This window comes from Momordica charantia (assembly GCF_013281855.1).
Source record: "Momordica charantia cultivar OHB3-1 chromosome 6 unlocalized genomic scaffold, Mcharantia_2.0 BLBB01000006.1, whole genome shotgun sequence".
Lineage (NCBI taxonomy): Eukaryota > Viridiplantae > Streptophyta > Magnoliopsida > Cucurbitales > Cucurbitaceae > Momordica > Momordica charantia.
The window spans coordinates 33,209,122-33,229,916 of NW_028275164.1; the positions used below are offsets into that span (position 1 = coordinate 33,209,122).

Genomic DNA, 20,795 nt, shown 5'->3' on the forward strand with positions numbered 1-20,795 from the left:
ATCCTATTTTATCTCTCTTTCTTTATATATTTATAATTTTTCCAACCTTGCATCTAAATATTATCTATTGGGTATCTTTGGACGCACCTCAACTAATTTCACTAGATAACCAAGATAACTTGTAGAATATTAAATCTACGTAGGTGGCTACCATAATTTGAACTCGTTTCTTCTAAACTTTTTATTATTTACATTGGTCCTCGTTGATTATTAGGTCACATCATGATGGTTCATTTAAATTAATAAATAAGAATGTTACTCTTTTAAAATAAACTAAAAATTTATGTAGGAAGTCAATTCAAGCATAACTCAATGAATAAAATATTTATTATCTTTTTAAAGCTCAATGTTGGATCCTTACGATCACCCCATATTTGTTGGACATGTTGGGTCAACTAAAATCCATAGACATAAAAAATGTTGATCATGCTTTGATCACTTATCCATTTTTGAAAACTTATTACTTTGAATGTGAAATATTAAAATCTAATTTAACGAGTGGCATGAAGTAAATCCTCGAATTAGGAGCTTGACTTTTAGTTCATGTTTTAAAAAAATTATCATGATTAAATATAAATGGGTTTGGGGAGAAATCAACACCTACTCTCCCATTCTCTAATATTCTATTTTTATTTCTATGAAAATTCTCATAATTACTCTTAGCATTTTAGAGTGTAAAAGAGAAACTTGGGGAAGGAATGTTTGAGCTTCTTTGCATTATAAAAAGGAAGGTAAATCTAAAAGATTAGACAAGTTTTCAAATCACAAACCACCATTTTTTGACTTATTACCAAAACTAATAAAATAAACAAAATATAGATTAGTCAAAATTGGACATAAAAATAGGTATTTGTCCAAAACAGCCACCTCGCTGCGAATCAAAAACCATTTCCGAAACACCCCACGTAGGAAGAATTTGGGCGACCGAAATATTAATAAAATAAGTTTAAATATTATTTTTGTTTACATACTTTCAAGTTTTGGTTCTAATAATTTTAATATTTGTTTAACTACCAAAAGGAGAAGAGATCCTTAATCACTTGCATCATAAAAATGGTAAATTTTTAGTGGTCCTTTAAACTCATTTATGATTTGATTTTGTGCATTAAGTTACAGCCCTGCATGTTGGGAAGGCCATGTCTGCAGGTATGGAATCATCCCATTTTATTAAATTTGGTTGAGTGGGCTGCCACTAAGTTCACAACACTATTCACCATTTCTACATTGTGGGGTGACTCTCTTGACATCATACCAATTTAATTAAGAAATATGATGCCTAACTTTCATACATTATCATGACTTTGCATTTGGGTTTTTTCAATTGAGGTAATTACATAAATTTTGGTATCTCATAAAAGGTAAGAGCTTTTTTTCTTTAATAAATATTTTGTTTTTAGAAAACAAAAGGCCTAAAAAATGAACGGTCAGGACTGAATCATCCCCTATTTTTCATGCATTTTTAGATGTTAATGTAACAAGAGTCATGAATCAGGAATTTAATGCCATGGCCCTCTCTAGTGTCTTCCTTAAATACTTTGACATGCACCAAGGGAGCAGTTGCTGGGTTTTTTGGGGGCAACCCATGAGATGGTTGATTCATCTTTTCATGCATATTACTTGTACTGAGAGTTGTCTGCATCAATTTTCTTACTATTTAGTATTTTCGCTCATTGTTTCTCTCCCCTTTAAAACAAAAATTACAAATAATTTTAACATCAAGTATAGATATTCGAATCAAGTTAATTGGGTCATTTAATTTGATGATTGGAAAATATTATGCTATGTACTTCGCTCAATAGCTTAATCTTAACCATCAGCTTTAAATCATCACATTAAACTCTAAACTTGAATAAATGGTAAAATAATAACAGTTAATATTTTGTTGAAAATTAAATCTTATATTGGGGATGCTATTTTGTTGCTAAGAACACTTTTTCCTTATGTGACTTTTTTGCTTAAGACAATTTAAACATTGTTCTTTGAAACTTGCTCTAAGTACTGATTTCACGAGATATGATGATATCTTGCAAACCACCAATAAAAAATTAACAAGTTTCTTATTTTTTGAAAACAGAAAAAATCTAATTTTTATCTCTCTCCTACTTGTCACAAATTTAATAGTGGTCAGCAAAAGAAGCTACTCACGAGGAAGCACCAATATTTTTCTGGAAATTAAGATAAGTGACCTACGTTTCAATTTGCAAGCAAAATGGAAGCCTCATTTTGCAGTAACTTCCAAGCAGCATCAACATGCTTTTCCTCTGTCAATGGCGCCCCTATTGCAAATCGAAGGATGTATTTTCCTGATAAAACCTGCAATTTTGTTGACATTAAGTTAACAGAAACAAACCTCACGCAACTAATATCAGTATTATCCCACCTTTACATTGCTTAAGGCGACCATGTAGTGACAAGACAGGATTACCAGCTGGGGAATTCTACAACAAACTGAAACTACTTACCGTGTGAGAAATGAAAATATTTCCAGTTGCATTTACAGCATCTAATAGGCTTTGGTTTAGTTTGTTGCCATCATCTTCACTTTTGCGAAGAGGCCGAAGGCGAAAACATACTAGGGAGACTGTTCTGGGTGTAACAATCTGCACAAACAAACTTAAAGAGTGATGATTGGAACGAACCATACTTAACAATCTGCATTAGCGGGTTAGTATTGAACCTCCGCTTCCAAAAGAAGGAGTTGATGCATAACCGCTAATTTAGAGTCATTTTTATTTTATTATTTATACAACCTTTCCCTGCACATTAATTTTCTCATCCTTTTTTCTATATCAATGCCACAAGATTATGTCGTGACTTTGTAATGATGCTGAGGGTCTAAAGGAAGCAATATCGTAGATCAAAAGAGTATGATAAGAATTTACAACCTCAAACCTTGGATCCTGAGATACAAGCGCTTCAAAATGTTCAGCCAACTTGACATGGTTTCTTATGTATTTTTGAAGGTTTTCTACACCGTATAGTCGTAACACCATCCAGAGCTTTAATGATCTAAGACACAAAAAGCATAAATTACTCTGGCAGTATAACATTTCTCAGAAACATTGAATGGAAATGAAAAATGCTCATACAAAATATCCGTGCAGGTTTCCTTTTGTTCTTTTCCTAGTTTATTCAGGGTGTATTGTGGTGCATTTTTCTTCTCAATCCCAAAGATTTGAAAATTTTTAAACTTGATATATTGATTCCTGAGAAGGCTTCGGGACAAAACATCCGTCCAAAGTTGAACTGTATCTAGATGTGCTGTCTTCTTGTCACATTATAAATATTAATAACCCTTAGACTGAAAATAGGTTAAAAACACCTTTGATCCATGTACTTCTATTGATGTAACGATTTAGTCCATAAACTTTAGTTTATAACGATTTAGTTTTTATACTTTCAAATGGGTAACAATTTAGCCCATGAATTTTAATATATAACAATTTAGTCCATGAACCTTAGTATATAACAACTTAATTGTATTTTGAAGTTTGTAACGAGTTAGTCCCTATTATGAAAATTTTTGTTAAGTTTCTTATATATATATAGATTGATAAACCTACAAGGACCAAATGTGTTTCTAAATTATAAAACTAAATTTTTAATACGATAAAAATTGACACTTAATTTTGATGAGATTTTGCACAATAGGTACTAAAAATTGTTACAAATTATAAACTATAAGGACTAAATTGTTACATACTAAAGTTCAGGATTAAATTGTTGTCAATTTAAAAGTACAATTGTTACCACTTTAAAGATACAATGGCTACCAATTTGAAAGTACTTTGATTAAATCGTTACAAATTAAAGTTTAGAGACTAATTGTTACTTTAACAAAGTATAAGACCAAATGTATTTTTTAAAATTTGAAAATATAAAAACGTTTCTAGACAAGACACATTGTTTAAAGGCACACCTAAAACGGCGTCCAAGTGGAATTTGCCAATCTTTATAATCCAGGACCATTTCTGCTTGAGATGCCTGCAAATATCAATTGCATTTGAGATCGAACATGAAAAATAAGTTATACGGATACTATAACGATTTCAGTTTCCCCATGCATCCACACTGCTCACATATTTTGCTGCAAGCGTTCTCAAAAGATTAAGAAGTAGATTGTGGGTCAGACTTACTTTGTTCTTCAAGTACTCGGGATTAGTAGAGAGGGACTGAATCAAGGCACGCCTGTCCTGTGGCCATAATATACGTGAATTACCATTAAAATAAGAAATTTTAAAAAAATATCAGATCCACCAAACAGTTATCCAATGCCTCCCTTTTAATAGTGTAGATGAAGAAATAAAAGAGAACTCGACTACATTTAATTTCTATTGTTTTTCCAGTCCTTTCTTTTTCCTCTTTCTGGAGGGGAGGCGATGGGAGGAATCTATCAGGCTTAGGGAATTCGTATATGCAACTATGAACAAAGTACATAAGCATGCTAACACATGTTTTACTGAATAAAGCAGTCATTTCATGGAATCCTATCAGTGGACAGTAGATATTGTTATGCATATACCTTGACCCACAGTGTTGAACAATCAAAGTTCGTCAAAAACCATTTATGAGCATTCATATTGAATGAGTCAGCTTCTTCAACACCATTGATGTATTGGCGATATTCAGGGCATATACATGCACTTCCAGCATAAGCAGCATCCACATGAAACCACATTTCATACCTCTGTCAATGACTCAATAATAAGGATTCTGCTCATAATAATTAAAAAAAAAAAAAAACTGAACTTCAATCAGAGATTCAGAGCAAATCTATGAAGCACAAATATAAAAAGAATATAGTATTTTTACAAATGTGTGCACTGTACATGAATGAAGTCTACATAAACCTATATGGTAGGTAGCTGGTTTAATATGCTAGCAGAGCGAATGTTACTTTATTCCGTTTAGCCCTAACTTCCCCAGTTACATATATTAAATCCAAGCAGAATGTCTGTTTAAATTGAAGTTATTATTGCTTGATGATTAAATTCACCATAATTAAGCCTTAACTTTTGAATGACTAATGTAACTATTTGATTCTGTGAAAATGAGGATAAGTGTATGAATACAGCCCATTGTATTTCAAGGGTCTGCAACGTACTGAATATATGAGGGCTTTTGTTTCCAGCTCAGTTCTTTTTGATACAATATTAAGTTGAACAAGATCATATGCTTAGACTTTCCTTTATCCAACTATGGTTAAGATAATGAGGCTTGTCTTTCTGGAGCATGATAAAAAGTAATAGAGAATGAGTAAATCATATAAAAGCGTCTCCATACTAATATGATTTGTCATTTTATGTTTAATTTTAATTTGTAAAGACCTTGCAGAAACTATTCCATTCTATTCAGAAAACTGTGTTAACCTTAGCAATACTTCCAAGCGCAGGGAGAGGGTCCATGGCTGTTGATGACGTGGTTCCGACCTGCATGCATGAGCATCAAATCTGAATTACTGAAACACATTTCTGCAGCCAGTACTATGATGTTAATACATGTGGCTCATTAAAATCTGGTAATAAGACAATTCAAATCCTAGTTAAAAGACTAAACATGGTTCTAGCACAGAAAAAAATCTAGAACACAGGTTCTTCTTCACTGTCATCTTTAATGTTTTTTTTTTCTTTTCTTTCTTCCTAGAAAAGATAAGGTTGAAGTTGGCCAATCAGATTGGCCAGTATAAACCCGAAAAATCAGGCAGCTCTGCAAATATATGTAATTCACTGATGACCTTCTAAAAGCCACTGTTAATTTATACTAAGTGTAGACGAACTAGCCTCCATGAAACTCCATCAATCAGAGAAAGTGGCTGGTACGTTAATTATTCGAGAGCAAGTATAGGGGAGAGGCAGGAACCATAGGTACTTCTGCAACATGACAACTTATATTCAATGGAAGTATAGAGATGATGAGAAAGCTTATTCTTCATTCTTACAGTAGCACATAGGAAAAGGGGAATTAATCCAATGGCACTGTCGTGGGAAATTTCTTCAGAAAGAACATTAGAAGAAAGGGCATAATTAGTAGATAAATCTGCTTTTAACAATCTGCAATTCTCAGGATGAATGCCTGCAATCTGCCAAAGAAACACAAAACAAAAATATAGAATTAAATATAGATCAATGGTCATTATTATTATTTTTTCCTCTTTCTTTCTGAAGTCCAGATTTATTAAGCAACTGACAATTTATTTATTTATTATTTATTTATTTTGACAAAAAACAAGAACTTTTCTTGAAACCGAAGCCAACTGACAGTCAAAATAGTATCTATGATAGATAGATTATAATAGGACTTTTTACACATATGGCTCAAGGAAAACTTGATAGATAATGATAGGACATTTTTTGGGGGGGTTTAAACGGATGATGATAGGACTTGTACATATACTCAAATACAAAAAGAAATCAACAGTATATTTACATCATATTAACGTTGAGGAAGCCAACAAAGCAGGAGACACAATCTTCAAAATAAAAGAAGAGAAACAACAGTAAAAACTAAACTTCAAAATTAAGCATCCCCTGTAGCCTACGCTTTGTACTCAATAGCATCTCCAAACTTATATAATATAATGTAGAATCTTGTACACAAGAGCAAAAAGGTATCCCACGTTAATTAAATATGATGTGTATCAATAAAATTGTTCAAAGGATTGTGTTTGGAATGGGTTATTGCATCATTCATAACATAAATATGCCAATGACATGGTAAATCACCTCGCTGAAAGAATAAATATTGAAGGCTGATTCAAACTTGAATATTACACCTTCGAAATACCTGGCATGCTTTTTGTAAAGCACTATGTGCCTGATCAGATGCATAAACCACTAGTTTTTTAAGGTAATCTTTTCCAAATCTCCTCAGAGCTCGATCACGGGCTGCTAGTAGCACAACTAAAACAGCTTCACTGGCAGTTCCCTGTATTACTCCCCCACCCTTTCCTGCAGCAAGATTTCCAGTTTTGTTACATGAATCTCAGAGAATAGCTTAATGCAAACCAAAGTCTATCATGCAATCACATCAAAGTAATAATCACTTTATGCCCTCGTCTTTTCATATTAGGCCACTACAGGATTTCAGGATTACATATGGAAATCAATTACAAGTTTCTCAAGTAACCTTGACTTCAAATTATTTCAGCATGGAAGTATGTCCAGCGATTGTTATGTGATTACTTGATACTCTTTTCCATTCTAAGAGTAACTGCAAACTCCCCCACAAGACAAGAGACTCTTCCTCTTAGTGGAGATGGAGAGATCAAGTAACCACCCAACCAAATTAACTTTCAAGCCCACTATGTATATTAATATGGAAAGGATTTATTAGTGAAAGGTACGTGACATTAATTGATTGATTTAATAGAGAAACATATCAGATACTTAAAAAGATGAATCAGAATCACTCAGTAATATAATATTTAATCAGTTACTTGAGCTTTATAGCTTCCCTTGTTTGAATTGACCAACATTAGCTGAGATCTCCACTTAATAAGGAAAATTTTATAAATATGAAATGGACACTTCAAAAGTTGAGTTGAAAGGAGAAAATAACGAGGGAGGAGGCTCCATTGTTCACCAGAAAACAATCAAAAGCAACATCAGAATCCAAGGGACTACCTGACGAGAGAAAGTCATCGGGCAGCTTAAGTAATTTGGCAAGCCAATCAAGAACAATCGTCTCAAGTTCTGTAGCAGCTGGAGAAGTTATCCAACTAAAACCCACAATGTTAAATGCTGCACTGAGCATTTCTCCAAGAAATCCGGCAATACTGCTATTACTAGGAAAATAAGCAAAGTAGCTCGGGCTCTGCCAATGTGTTACACCCGGTAAAATATTTTTCTGTACATCTGAATCACGAAAATAAATTATTAACAATAAGATTACAGCTTACAAGGTCCACCTCCCCCTATAACCTATGATTACAACCAATAATTTAAAATTATGTTACAGTTAAATCCATAAAATGACTTGAGTTTTAAGCCTGTCCCCAAAAGAGTAAAACGTTTTTGGGTATTAACTACAACTTCATCCTTCCATAAGAAGATTAATAAATTTTACCATCAAGAACACTTTGAAAAGATTCCGGATGATGAGGCGCGGATTCTGGTAGAAGGTTTCGAAGATAACCGGGCTGCATGAAAACACCAAAATATAAAAAATTAAAAGGAAAAAATGTCATTCCTTTAGGCGAAAAGAAAAAAAATCACCTCCCTGTACCTGATAAACTTACTACTTTAGAAAAATAAAAATTCAGTATTTATTTCTTACTTCTTGCTTTTCACTTTTGAAAAAATGATGAAAATCCATGTGCTCTTGATTATATTTCTTTTCCCCCTTATTTGTTATTTTAAAATAAAGATAAAAAAATTCATCATTGATGGAAACTGAAAATAAATAATTCTAAGAATAACGTTATTAATCTTTTGTAAGACTAAAAGTAAGATAAATAAAAATAATGATTACCATCCATTTCAATAACAATTTTATTTTTAATATGCTTCTTTACTTTTTTAAATCTCTAGAAATTTTAGCCAAATATAAACAATAAAATGTAACTTTGAACTATTTATTAGTTTTTAAGAAAAACACTTTAAATTTACAGATAAAAAAATAAATAAAGTTATTCTAAAAATGAAAATAGAAAAGAAAATGGTCGTTGGGCCGTATATTATTTCAATTTGTTCGCAATTTTAAGAACTAAATTTTAAAAAGCAAGGAAAAGAAATTGGTTAAGTAAGAAAACAAAAATATTACCAAAATTAATTTGGAAGGGTTGCAAAATTATAATATAAAACCAAAAAAAAATGAGGAAGAAATTTGTGAATATATTTGAAGAATGAAACTAGGTAATGGATAAAATTGTCTACTACTGCTGTGAGAAACGTCTAATTAACAGAACACATTCACATACTTTGCAGTTTGCAGGCATTATACATAATTTTGTTGAGAAGTTAACCAAGTAAAGCATAATGAATGCGTAGAACGGTAAAAGGAGGAACGAAAAGGCGATGGAATGAACCTCTACTTGACTGAGCACAGGGAAATCCTGGATGCTTTTGTAGTAATCAGCAATGAAATCCACCATTTTATGAGCATGCTCTCTGAGTTGCTCCGCGTCCATCGGCTTCAAGTCATTATCCCTGTGGACTCAAAAATCAACCACAGAAGAAAAAAAAGCGACAATCAATGGCTGAAATTCTGCAGTCAGAGAAGAAAACGAAGATGGAAAAAGCAGTGTACGAGCTCGTAACCTACATTTCTCTGCTCGTAATCCTCGAAATTGGCTACGGAAAGTGAAACGGGTGTCCGGATGATCCGACGGAGTCAGCAACGACTTCTTACGAAGATTTGAGCGCAACAATGGTGGAGGGGAAAAATCATAAATAACGACGATGGTATTGGCCCGGAGATTATGTACTGTGACGCGCCTTGAACCATTCAAAACTTACTCACGCTCAAATAAAAAATATTGGTTTCGTTTCTTATTTTCTGTTTCTAAAACTTATAATTGTTTTCTCGTAAATTCTTTATTATATCTTTTACATTTCCTTCTTAGCTAGTTTTTAAAGATAAAAACTACTTTTTTCAAACTACTAATTATTTGCAAAATTTGGCTTATACTTTTAAAAGGTTAATAACAAGATAAAATAATACATATAAATTTAAGTCTAATCAACAAAAAAACGAAAACAAAAAGATCATCGAGACGAGCATAAATTATTTATAATATCAATATCTTCAACTTGAAACTACTTCTAAATTTCACCATTTAAATTGATTAAAATATGTTCATGGACTATTTTACCATTAAAATATATAACAAAAACTAATGTCATTGTTTGAGATGTAATTTTACCCATGGCAAATATCAATGATCATTAGGCAATTACTTTTCAGAGTCATATTTGCTATTGGTACTTTAAAAAAAAGAAAAAACATATCATATTTGCTATTTTCTTTTTAACGTACCAAAATGGTTTTTTTAGTACAACACATGTAGAGTGGAAATTTGAACCACCAAATAAAAGTTATATGATATTTCACTTTTAATTAGTTTATATTAATGATTTTTTTACACATAATTTTAGGAAAGAAGTACATGAATAACCTAATTGAAAATCCAAACTTCAGGTGTCCAAATTTACTAAAAATTCACTATTGTCTTCTTAGTGCCTATTTACGATAGAAGTCTAATGGTAAATTACAACGAAGTCCCTACAAAGATATATTTTATTTAAACAATTGATTTTAGTAAAACTTAAAATCATTTACAATTGATTTTTAAGATATCATTTGGACGATGATTATGGAAAATCAATTATTATTATATAGAATATGAATAAGTAAGCTAAGTCAAGATACGAGTAACAGCCAAATAAACAAGACATCCGATCAACTAAATATCAATAGGACTCCATATCTAAGAGAGAAGGGCATGTGGCACGCGCCAATTAAATTTAATTGGTAAAAACAATTAAATAAGTGTAAATTAGTTGAAGTACTAATACTTAATAATTAAATTGATATTATAAAATAGTTAAGATAATATGAAATATTATTTATAAATATACTATTTTTTTAGAAGATACTCATTTTTTTAATAAAGTATAAATATACTAATTAATTTTTTTAGTATTAAATATAAACAATATATTTATGTTAATGGTTAATTAAGTCCAATAAGTAATAACTAATTATTTTTTATGATAGGAATAATGAATTATTATTAAATAATTAATTAAGAAACTATTTATTTATCATTAATATATTATTTAAAAACTTTATTATTAATCTCTCAAGCATAATTAATGGTTAATTAAGTCTAATAAGTAATGATTAACTAATATTAAAGATATTCTCAGAAAAAAAAAAACTAATATTAAAGAATGAATTAAGTATACTTGTTATGGGAAAGAATAATGATTGGAGACACAACCTCCACGCAGTGAGAAAATTCGACATGGGCCCAAGTTGAAGTATAGACGAGTAGAAAAGACCTAGAAGCCCCACGAACGAACAATACTATAAAGTCGAAGGTACGACTAGGTTCAAGGTGTGACCAAGTCTAAAGTCTGGAGATCATGTCTCAGCCGCCAACATACTGATTATCGATGAGATTATGCTCGCTTTTATAATGGATTAATTATACTATTTATTTATTATTAATCTCCCAATCATGTTAACTCGAACTCAATTAGTTAAAACATGTATCTTCAACCTATGATAATATTATATTTATTGATACTCTTCGTTTTTCTTTTTCCTTAAGTTTTTTTGTTCTACAAAAACTTTGATAAGTTCTCGTATCCTTTACTATCTTAGCACCATAACTCTGATTGTTTGAGTCAATTCGACAAATACTACATTGGTGTTGGTTGAATAATATGGTTACCTTTATCTATTTTTATAAGTCGTCATTATTGGTTTCTCACATTCTATCAAACGTTATTTTTAAATCCTTTGATTATATCAAAACATTTCATCCCATTCAATTCAATTTCTCTAGCCCGTCTCAAATTCAATTCGATATCTTCCGGCACTCTCTCAGCAACCAATGGAGGTCGACAGCGTTCCCTCCACGACGCTGAATTTGTAACGGTAGCAGATCCGACCCACGATAGATTCCTCCATCAGCAACCACCCACAGCAGCGCAGCTCAGACACAACGACTCATGTAAGACTAGCGTTGGGGTGGTATCCCCTTCGAAGGCACAACGCCGAAGATTTGCAGCAACCCGACGCCACAACTTCCACAACTTCAAGTGACCTCCAGTGATCTGTTTGTGGGTTGCCAAATATGTTCGTGGTTGCCACTGGTCATCGATCTCGGCGTCAGCCATTGTTCTAGGGGGTCTCATCACTGGCCTAAGGTTTCCACACGTGGGTATGGCGAGGAGTTCACAGGGGAGGTCGCCACTAGGTTGACGCTTGTTATTGGAGAAGACAACAGAGAGATGATAAAGAGGGGGAGACCAATGATGTATATACCATTATATATTATATAACACATGGGGTACATGATTATTGTAAGTTTGATTAAATAGTATATATTATGTAGCTTTTTAATTTAGTATATAACAATAAAAAATATATATTATATAATCTTTTGAGAAGTATATATTTATCATATTGTATATGAAAAAATTAAAATGGAAAAAAAGATGTAGAAAAATAGAAAAGCACCAAAAAAAAATATACGGTCGAAAATTCAGAAAAGAACTACCAGATATATCATGCTTAATACATCAAATCCAAATATGAAAACTTTTGTACAAAACAAATTCCAATAAATCAACAAATGGAAAAAAAATTGAATGATAATCAAATCTAATTATTTAGTTGAGGACAATATTGAGATCATAATGCAAAATTAAACTCTGTAAAATTTGAAAATCTAAAATCATATGTGAAACAAGTCTCCAATATAATCCAAGAGAAGAGAATTCCTCCCTCAATTATTAGTTAATATTGGTTGGTTGGGCCTTTTCTCCATGATCCATGGGAGCAGTGCGATTTACAATGGGCCGAAGCTAGGCCATCATAATTCAGCTACTGTGCTTCAGTCTTCACATGTCGCCCGCCCAACCGGTGACCTGCTGCTGCTGCAAGAGACTCGACAGAGAACAAGTACAAATCCTTCATTTTGAAAGGAAAATACCTTGATTCTTGAACTCGCTCGCTGACGCTGGGAAAGTGCAAAATCACCGTATTGTGGCGCCACAATGGCTGTTAGTGTTCAGCTCTCACTCTCAGGGCTCTCCCTGCACTTGCCCCCCACTCGTGCAATCCCGCCTCACGTTTTTCACTGTCGAACCGGACCATCTCTCGCGCCTTCCCATTCTCCATCTTCGCCCTACCCCACAATTCAGGTAAACGCATTCAAATTCTTTTCTTTTTTTCCCTTCATCGCCTCAATTCGCTGTGTTCGGAACACTAAGGTGGGAAATTTTATCTGTATAATTCGCGGGTTGAGTTCTAGCATTGTAGCTTCCATCTTCTATATCACTACCTCCAGAATTCGTTATTGGTTTCATATGAGCTGTATTATTTTCATTCCTTTGCTTTTTCTTGAAAAATATCATCCTGTATTCTGGAACTACTCTATTATCATGTTGTAGAACTTATCTTAAGTAGTAACTGAATAAAGTTATGAAATTGTGATACGAATGTTTTAGATTGTTGGTGGGAAAACATCAAATTTCTTTGGAGATGGAAGCTCCCAAGGTACATCTAACAGCGGCCAAGTCGAGAGAGATTGGGTTGATTTTGAGGCTGATCTGTATTACTGGACAAAGGCCTTGCGTCCCGTCCAGGTACGGTTAAATTCTGTTATAGAAAATTGGGCAAGAAGTTTCTTGATGAATAAATATTTTTCTTACTTTTTTGTTTGCACTTTGTACTGGCAACTCGGCAGTGGTATCCTGGCCATATAGCAAAAACAGAGAAAGAACTGAAGGATCAACTAAAGTTGATGGATGTTGTGATAGAGGTTCGAGATGCTAGAATACCCATGTCTACAAGTCATCCACAGGTTTTGCATCCAAGTTCTGATTTTATTCATTGCATTCTTGACTCGCAAATTTTATGTTTTATGTATTTAATTCATTAAAATGTTTGGGAGATTTGACTTGAATATTTTCAGTTTCTAATTGGACTATTAGACACCCATAGCTCGCTAATACGGTGTCATAGAAGTGGAAATATGTCCAGAGGCTAGATTTGTCTTTTTTGGGTCACTAAAATACAGAGTATTAGAACTGCTTTTATTCACCACATTTTAGTGTATGTTACACTGACTGTTTACTAAAGGTAGAAATTCTTTTTCTTTCATCACGACGAATTATCTTACCATGTTCTTTTCTTTTCTTTACTATTTATTTATCATTCCTTGAATAGATGGACGGATGGCTTGGTAATAGGAAACGAATATTGGTATTGAACAGAGAAGATATGATATCTTCAGCAGACCGGAATGCTTGGGCAACTTATTTTACGGGACGGGGAATTAAATTAGTATTTTCGAACGGGCAACTTGGAATGGTATCTAAATTAGTGAATTTTTTTTCTGATGATCCTGACCTTGATGTTGTATTAGTAGATAATGCTCTCATGTGGTAACTGTAGGGCACAATGAAGCTAGGGCGGTTGGCGAAGACACTGGCAGCTGATGTAAATGTCAAACGTAGGGCAAAAGGACTACTTCCTCGCCCGGTTAGTTGCATGAAATGACTAAATTCTAATGCTTAACCTTCTTTTTTTAAGGTTTTTATATATCTGGAGTTCTTTTATGCCAAGTGTATATCTTCACATCATAAATGATTTTTGTTCTACTTCTTACATTAACGGACATACAGAAGCACCAAAAGGACATTAAGCCTTAAGCTTGAGTGAAGCATATTATTAGCTTGTAGAGGATTATTTGGATAACTGCTTAACGCTCACCATGTTGCTATTTGATATTTTTCTGGGCAATGACAATTTGTGAAAATTATGGTGCTATATTGGGTTTATCCTCTATGGTAAATCAGAAATATTTTCAGAACATACCTTAGAGAACCTTAGTGATTTTTGTATAGGTTCGTGCTGGAATAGTTGGATATCCTAATGTTGGGAAATCATCTCTGATCAACCGCTTGCTCAAACGTCGAATGTGTCCAGCAGCTCCAAGACCAGGTGTCACCAGAGAGTTGAAGTATGCCACCTATTTTTTGTATCTGTATAGTGTTGATTAAGATGTAGAATCTGGGAACGGGGGAGGGGAATGGGTTGTATAGCCATTTTTCTTGCATTTTGGACGATGACATTGGATTCTCTTCTAAGTTGATTCTAATTGGAGTTCAATGATCTGTTTCAATAACTGTCTCCTTATTTCCTTTCTCTTGTAAAAGGTGGGTTCGTTTTGGGAGTGATCTAGAGTTGCTTGACTCTCCTGGTATTATACCAATGCGGATTAGTGACCAGACTGCTGCAATAAAGCTTGCTATATGCGATGACATTGGAGAGAGGTCCTACAATGTTGCTGATGTTGCTGCCATCCTTGTACAGATTTTGACCAAGCTTCCATCAGTAGGTAATACCATGCAAATATTTTTATCTCTTGCAATTTTCTAGAATTCAAGTTATCTCTCTTGGTGGGACATAAACATTTCCTGCACTAGTAACGTGTTAGTCAATTCATTTATATTCACCGACTTCATTACTTGATGGAAAACTGCAACTCCTAAACTGCAGCATACATTTGCTAACACGTTTCACCTGCTAAAATGACATGTTTCCTAATTGTTGATAAATGATACTAGTTCTTTTCAAATCTCCAGGTATAGAATCACTTCAAAAGCGATACAGAGTTGATGCAGACGGTCAATGTGGTGACATGTACGTTATTGTATGCTGATCAACAGTTTTATCTCTACTTTAGTCTTTCATGCATGAAGCATCATGATTTCTTGATGAGAAAACTGTATCTCGCTTCACTTTCCTTCCACATTGTCACCTTGGGTTAAGTTCTTTCTTTAATCGGTGGGACGGAATTTTTGACTCAAGAATCTCTCTGCAGATTAAAAAAAGAAAAACATACATATTTGGAGTCCACAAATAATTCCTAGTAAATTGTTGGTGGCAGATTTGTTCAAAAGTTAGCGCTCCAATTGTTCAACGGGGACAGTCATCAAGCGGCTTTTCGCATCTTATCAGATTTTCGCAAAGGAAAGTTTGGTTGGATTGCTTTGGAGAGGCCTCCCAGATAATGCTGTTGCTGTTGGATGAGTCGATGATGGCTTGCTTGGAGGTCGGAATTTCAACTTCTCACTCTTATACGATTCATATAAATGCTACAGGCCACCTGGTTTAGAATTAGAAACTCTTAACAGACCAGAAAGCTTCACGATGTCTATATTGCTCAACTTTCGGAGTTATGGAGGAGAGCACAAAACTGGAGTCCTTGATCTCATAAAGTCGTCAAGGAGTCTCATTAATTTGTGAAGCCCATGTGTTATATTATGTAATATATGTTTTTAAACTACTCTTGTAATTAAAATTGTCTATTTGGTTAACTTGCATTTGTATTCTAAATGAATTTTTACCATAAATATCTTTATCAGCTGGTCTCATGTGCTGCATACTGTACATTGTTTAGGCGTTTATGATGTTGGCAAAACCAATGGAAACATTTTCACTAGAAATGAATGAAAATGAGTACATCTTCCTGGATGGTTTTGCAAACCAAAAGGGAGCTTGAATATGCAGACGATATGAATCTCTTCGGTTTCTTTCTTTAGTAAATGCAAAGCTCAGCAATGGGGCAACAGAAGTAAAAGCTCAATTGCTTCACTTCTGAATCAGGTTATTTGAGTAAGTTGATAGAAGCACAATAAATGAGAATCCATGTACTGAAGGTACTGTAAGATGGACGGTACAGTTCTGCACAACGATCATAAGAATGGTCAAGCAGCTACTGGAACTTTTAGGGACTCTAGTATCTTATCATCTAAATCAAACTGAATAGATTTCTTGTCTCTACCAATCTTCACGTACTCTTCAAATCGCTCCTTCAAATCTTGAGGAAGATATGTGGTGCCTTTCCAGCCTAGAATATCCTGAGCCGCTCTCGGCTCTGCATAGAAATGCTGCAGAATACAATGGGTAGCAATGTCTTGAGAGTCTATATTGACCCACCAAAATGCCAAAGAAACTATTTCATTTTACTCACATATGTCCTGAAAGGAAAAGCTTTCTTTGCATCAATCCCAACTGCTTTTGGATCATAATGCACAATCTTAACCGAACGTCCTGCTGCTTGAGCACATAACTTGGCCATTCCATCAAGGGTCACAGCGCGATGGCTTACACAGTTGAATATGTTAGAGTGTGCTTCGTCTGGCTTCTCTACTGCCAGTGTCAGCATAGAAGACAAGTCCCTGACATGGGCGATGTTCGTCAGCTGCATCCCTGAGCCTGGAATTGGAACCGGTCTGTCCCGGACGATTCCTGCATTGTGTATTTATCAATCAAAGTTAGAAACCTACATATCATTCTAAACAGTTGACAGGTTTAGAAAGATGTGTGGTCTTACGATCAAAGAACCACTCTTCACAATCTTTGTTGTTGCCGGATCCAATCATGTACTGTGGACGGAATATAGCCCAACTGCCGAAGACCTCTGCAATATATTTCTCAACACCAACATGACTAGCATTAGCATTCACAGTATCCTGTCATGGTAAATCATGCAGATTTATTAGCAGTTTGGAACTAAAAATATGTATTTATTCTATTATGGCTGGCAGGAACACGTTGAAATTGCAGCATTTACCCCTTCAACATGAGGAGGTTCGTCAGTTGGCTTATAAATTCCAGCACTGCTGATAAATAGAAACTGCTTCACGCCAGAGCTCTTTGCCCAATCAATCACAGGTCTGTGTCAGAAAAGGGGCCAAATTGCAGCTTAAATTTAATCTTACTGAAATCTTTGTGAAAAAGAGTAATCAACATGCCAGACAAACTAAATCATGTTGATTACTCTTTTTCATAAACAGCTAAATTACGTTTATTATTTTTCTTGGCACTTATAGCCAGGTTAAAAAGGTGGATTAATTTCAACAAAACAAGAAACCTATCCTAATATTCTATGGCATATAAAGAATAACAAATAATCCACAAGAAAGCATGAGAAAAAGTAGTAAATCTCAAGTGACAGACCCCACAGTTTCAACGTCCTTGCCATTGTTATCCAATACCACGTCAAATGAGGCCCCTGCCACGACCTTCCCAACTTCTGCAGGATCCCCCCATACAGTCTTCCCTCCGGCACTCACAATTTCCTGAACAACATTCCAAATTGCACAGACGGTTAAAAGATTAATCCAAGAAATTCCCATTGACCACCACCATTTCAAGTTCCCCGTCAGAGTAGAGTTGCAAAAAGGAAGTTGCTTGAGTAATTACTAACTGAGAATCTGTTAAATGGAGGCTTGTTCATCTTGTCCGAACCCTGTTCACCCACAGTGAGAATTGTGACCTCATGGCCGGAACCCAGAAGCTGTTTTGCAAAGTAGAAGCCAATTATGGCATGGCCGCCGCTGTTCGTATTGACAATCAAGACCTTCTTCTTATTCTGAGCAGAGGTAGCCCTGAGAGTGAAGGAGGAAACGTTGGAGGGTCTGGAAATGGAGGGGAAAGAGGGAAAAGAATGGGAGATGGAGAAAGTGGATGAGAGAGCAGAAGGGGAAGAGAGTGATAGACGTGGAAGATAAGGAGAAACAGAAGGTGGAATATGGATGGAGGGCGTGGAGGAGAAGAGGGAACATGAAGAAGCAAGAGCAGCCATTCTGTGCCTGTGCTTTGCTTGATCGCGTGAGATGAGAACCAGCTGTTTCAGTTGTGTAGTTAGATATAATAAGATAACGCCCAATCATTTGCCATGCCCCATATACCATATACCACTCGGCTACTGTAAATATCATTTAAATCGATTTTTTATTATTATTATTTTACAACATGTGACATGGAGATACAGATATATATCAAATGGAAAGGTCAAAAGTTCGAATAAATTTGCGTATTCTAATCTAATGGGTGCCTGGTTAAATTTGTTTCTAATTTACTTACCAGATGAGCTGTCCGATCCGTTTGAATTTATGGGTGGGTCCCACTACTAGCGGTGAAAAGCTGAAGGATCCATAAAGGCTACTTGTTTTTAAGATCACATAAAATAAATTGAAATTAATAATTCAGACGGATTCGGAACGTTGGTTTGGGTTGCCTCTTATTTAAATCTTGAGAATCAGCTTAAAGTGAAAAGTCCCTTCTTTTAAGACTAGCCGTTGCGTTCATATTTTCTCTCTTTCATCTTTATCTTCCTCTTCCTCCTCCTCCTCCTCTTTTGCTCTTGCCCATGGCGGCCTCTGTGGATTCTCCGTCGTCTTCACATCCCAACCACAACCAGGTTCTTCTTCTCTCTCTTTCTCTCTTCCAGTTCCACTTAACTGGACTCGTGTTTTTGGGTCTTCTTTTTCTGATGCATTTTCAGCAATCAACTATAGGGTTCGTCGCCATTGTTCAGTCCCGCTTCAGATAAGCGTTTCTGGAGCTCCCTTCAAGGTAGAGTAGAATCGCTTCTTGAGGAACGAAATGGAATTTCTTCAAATCAGGATCCTACCGTGCAAATAGTGAGTGCCTTCTCTCTTCGAGCCTTTTCCCCTTTTTTTGGGGTCGAGTTTTAAAATTGTGATGGGGTTTGTGGGGATAGAATACGAGAAAATCGGAAAGGGCCAAGAGATTGAAGGAAGATTCTTTGCTTTTGCTGAGAGGTTTCGACTCTGTTGGCTATACTCTGTCTCAGCTGTCCAACAATTTGGATAACGCCTTGCAGGTAACAAATTAAACAAAATATGAAATAGTTACTGATGGATAAATTATATCAAATGCTCTTAAATCCAACAAACATATGTTGATTTTGTCGTCTGATTTCAGGGCGCTAGAGATCTAGTCAAGGCACCAACCTTGATGGAGATCTTCCACAGCAACCTCAAGGACTCGGAGGTTGAGGAAGATGATTCCATAAGGAAAGGAAATGAGTTGGTAGAGACCAAGCAAGCAACAAAGAGAAAATTTGATGACAGCCATTGCTCAGAAGAATTAGGGGATGATCTAGAGAAAAAAAACCAGCCAAACCCAAACGACAAGCTTAAGAAGGCCAAAAATGTTGGTTCCTTTTTCTCTCATTCATATCTGAATATAAATCATCATTCAGCCAGTTCTTTTGCGGTATTTTAACCTTTTGGCTTTCGTTTCTCCAGCTTGCAGTTACAATGGCAACAAAATCAGCCTCCCTAGCAAGAGAATTGATATCATTAAAATCCAATTTATGTTTTATGCAAGAGCGATGTGCCATACTTGAGGAAGAGAATAGGAGACTTCGCGATGGCTTCTCGAGAGGCATCAGACCCGAAGAAGATGATCTGGTCGGTATCGAACTTGTTATTATTCATTTTTTCTTTCTTCCCACATCTGTAAATTTAGGTGATTTATGTGAAGTTTGATTGGTGGTAAATCTGAATCAGGTCAGACTTCAAATGGAGGCATTACTTGCTGAGAAATCTAGATTAGCAAACGAAAATGCAAACTTGACCAGGGAAAATCAATGCCTTCACCAGCTTGTGGAGTACCACCAGCTCACAGCCCAAGATCTCTCTGTATCTTACGAGGAAGTTATTCAAGGCATGTGCTTGGACTTCTCGTCACCACCACCAGCCATTGCTGAAGAAGATGAAGAAGAAGAAGAAGAAGAAGAATGTGACAGTAATGACAAAGAAATCACTCGAACACCTAGAGCTGATCTTTGTAGCTTTTCGTCCTCTCTTGGTGAGCTCCACCAAGAAGAGTAGAGAGAAGTGATTTTGGACCAGAAGATGCAGTTTTGCTATTCTGTTTTTTTTTTCTTTTCTCATTTTACATTCCTGTAACTGAGTACCTTAATCTTCACTGCATTTAGTTTAGAAATAAATCCTTTTACTTATCAAACCAAAATTTCTAATAGCTCTAGGCTTCTGTGAGTGATGGCATGATAAGACTATAATCCTGTTTTCTTAACATATCAAAGCCTTACTGTAACACTCCATGCTTTGCTACCAGGTTCTGAAATTTGTGACGTGTGTAATCCAAGAGGGAAAAATCAAGTCCCATTTGTGTCACTAACTTTATTATTGAGCTCTGAGTCAAGAACTTATTTAAAAGATATCCCTGGTTAGATGTTTTTACTTTTTAATACCATATTGCATCATGTTTCAAAC

General features: G+C 34.9%; 4 protein-coding genes across 9 annotated transcripts; 2 read left to right on the forward strand and 2 right to left on the reverse strand.

The window, feature by feature from the left end:
- Nucleotides 1-2,038: 2,038 nt before the first annotated feature.
- AAS (Pyridoxal phosphate (PLP)-dependent transferases superfamily protein) lies at nucleotides 2,039-9,468 on the reverse strand. 3 transcript variants are annotated; one of them, XR_015791818.1, is made up of 13 exons: nucleotides 9,262-9,468; nucleotides 9,026-9,146; nucleotides 8,065-8,137; nucleotides 7,623-7,853; nucleotides 6,784-6,947; nucleotides 5,939-6,079; nucleotides 5,370-5,429; nucleotides 4,523-4,687; nucleotides 4,137-4,193; nucleotides 3,920-3,984; nucleotides 2,893-3,009; nucleotides 2,463-2,600; nucleotides 2,039-2,313 (listed from the first exon to the last, which is right to left on the reverse strand). XR_015791818.1 is itself a non-coding variant. In XM_088125917.1 (13 exons), the coding sequence occupies exons 2-13, from the start codon at nucleotides 9,125-9,127 to the stop codon at nucleotides 2,194-2,196; spliced, it is 1,440 nt and encodes a 479-aa protein (XP_087982043.1). In that variant the 5' UTR covers nucleotides 9,128-9,146; nucleotides 9,258-9,464; the 3' UTR covers nucleotides 2,039-2,193. The 3 variants fall into 3 exon arrangements, 2 of the variants coding, with proteins under 2 accessions (XP_087982043.1, XP_022155577.1); XM_088125917.1 differs by having other exon boundaries at nucleotides 2,886-3,009; nucleotides 9,258-9,464; XM_022299885.2 differs by having other exon boundaries at nucleotides 2,886-3,009; nucleotides 9,262-9,463.
- Nucleotides 9,469-12,589: 3,121 nt separating this feature from the next.
- EMB3129 (GTP-binding family protein) lies at nucleotides 12,590-16,102 on the forward strand. Of its 4 annotated transcripts, XM_022299955.2 has the most exons (10): nucleotides 12,592-12,875; nucleotides 13,182-13,319; nucleotides 13,421-13,537; nucleotides 13,903-14,046; nucleotides 14,131-14,217; nucleotides 14,583-14,698; nucleotides 14,895-15,076; nucleotides 15,324-15,381; nucleotides 15,629-15,793; nucleotides 15,876-16,102. In XM_022299955.2, the coding sequence occupies exons 1-9, from the start codon at nucleotides 12,729-12,731 to the stop codon at nucleotides 15,750-15,752; spliced, it is 1,113 nt and encodes a 370-aa protein (XP_022155647.2). In that variant the 5' UTR covers nucleotides 12,592-12,728; the 3' UTR covers nucleotides 15,753-15,793; nucleotides 15,876-16,102. The 4 variants fall into 4 exon arrangements, with proteins under 4 accessions (XP_022155648.2, XP_087981920.1, XP_022155647.2 ...); XM_022299956.2 differs by lacking the exon at nucleotides 15,876-16,102 and having other exon boundaries at nucleotides 12,590-12,875; nucleotides 15,563-15,703; XM_022299954.2 differs by having other exon boundaries at nucleotides 12,593-12,875; nucleotides 15,629-16,102.
- A 200-nt stretch (nucleotides 16,103-16,302) lies between these two features.
- Nucleotides 16,303-18,401, reverse strand: CSP41A (chloroplast stem-loop binding protein of 41 kDa). Its single transcript, XM_022299953.2, has 6 exons — nucleotides 17,954-18,401; nucleotides 17,704-17,825; nucleotides 17,318-17,420; nucleotides 17,078-17,216; nucleotides 16,715-16,992; nucleotides 16,303-16,631 (listed from the first exon to the last, which is right to left on the reverse strand). Exons 1-6 carry the CDS (start codon nucleotides 18,329-18,331, stop codon nucleotides 16,449-16,451), a joined length of 1,203 nt encoding a protein of 400 aa, XP_022155645.2. The 5' UTR covers nucleotides 18,332-18,401; the 3' UTR covers nucleotides 16,303-16,448.
- Nucleotides 18,402-18,793: 392 nt separating this feature from the next.
- LOC111022690 (GRIP/coiled-coil protein) lies at nucleotides 18,794-20,696 on the forward strand. The gene is made up of 6 exons (XM_022299901.2): nucleotides 18,794-18,949; nucleotides 19,047-19,172; nucleotides 19,253-19,375; nucleotides 19,477-19,707; nucleotides 19,803-19,967; nucleotides 20,067-20,696. Exons 1-6 carry the CDS (start codon nucleotides 18,899-18,901, stop codon nucleotides 20,388-20,390), a joined length of 1,020 nt encoding a protein of 339 aa, XP_022155593.1. The 5' UTR covers nucleotides 18,794-18,898; the 3' UTR covers nucleotides 20,391-20,696.
- Nucleotides 20,697-20,795: the final 99 nt, after the last annotated feature.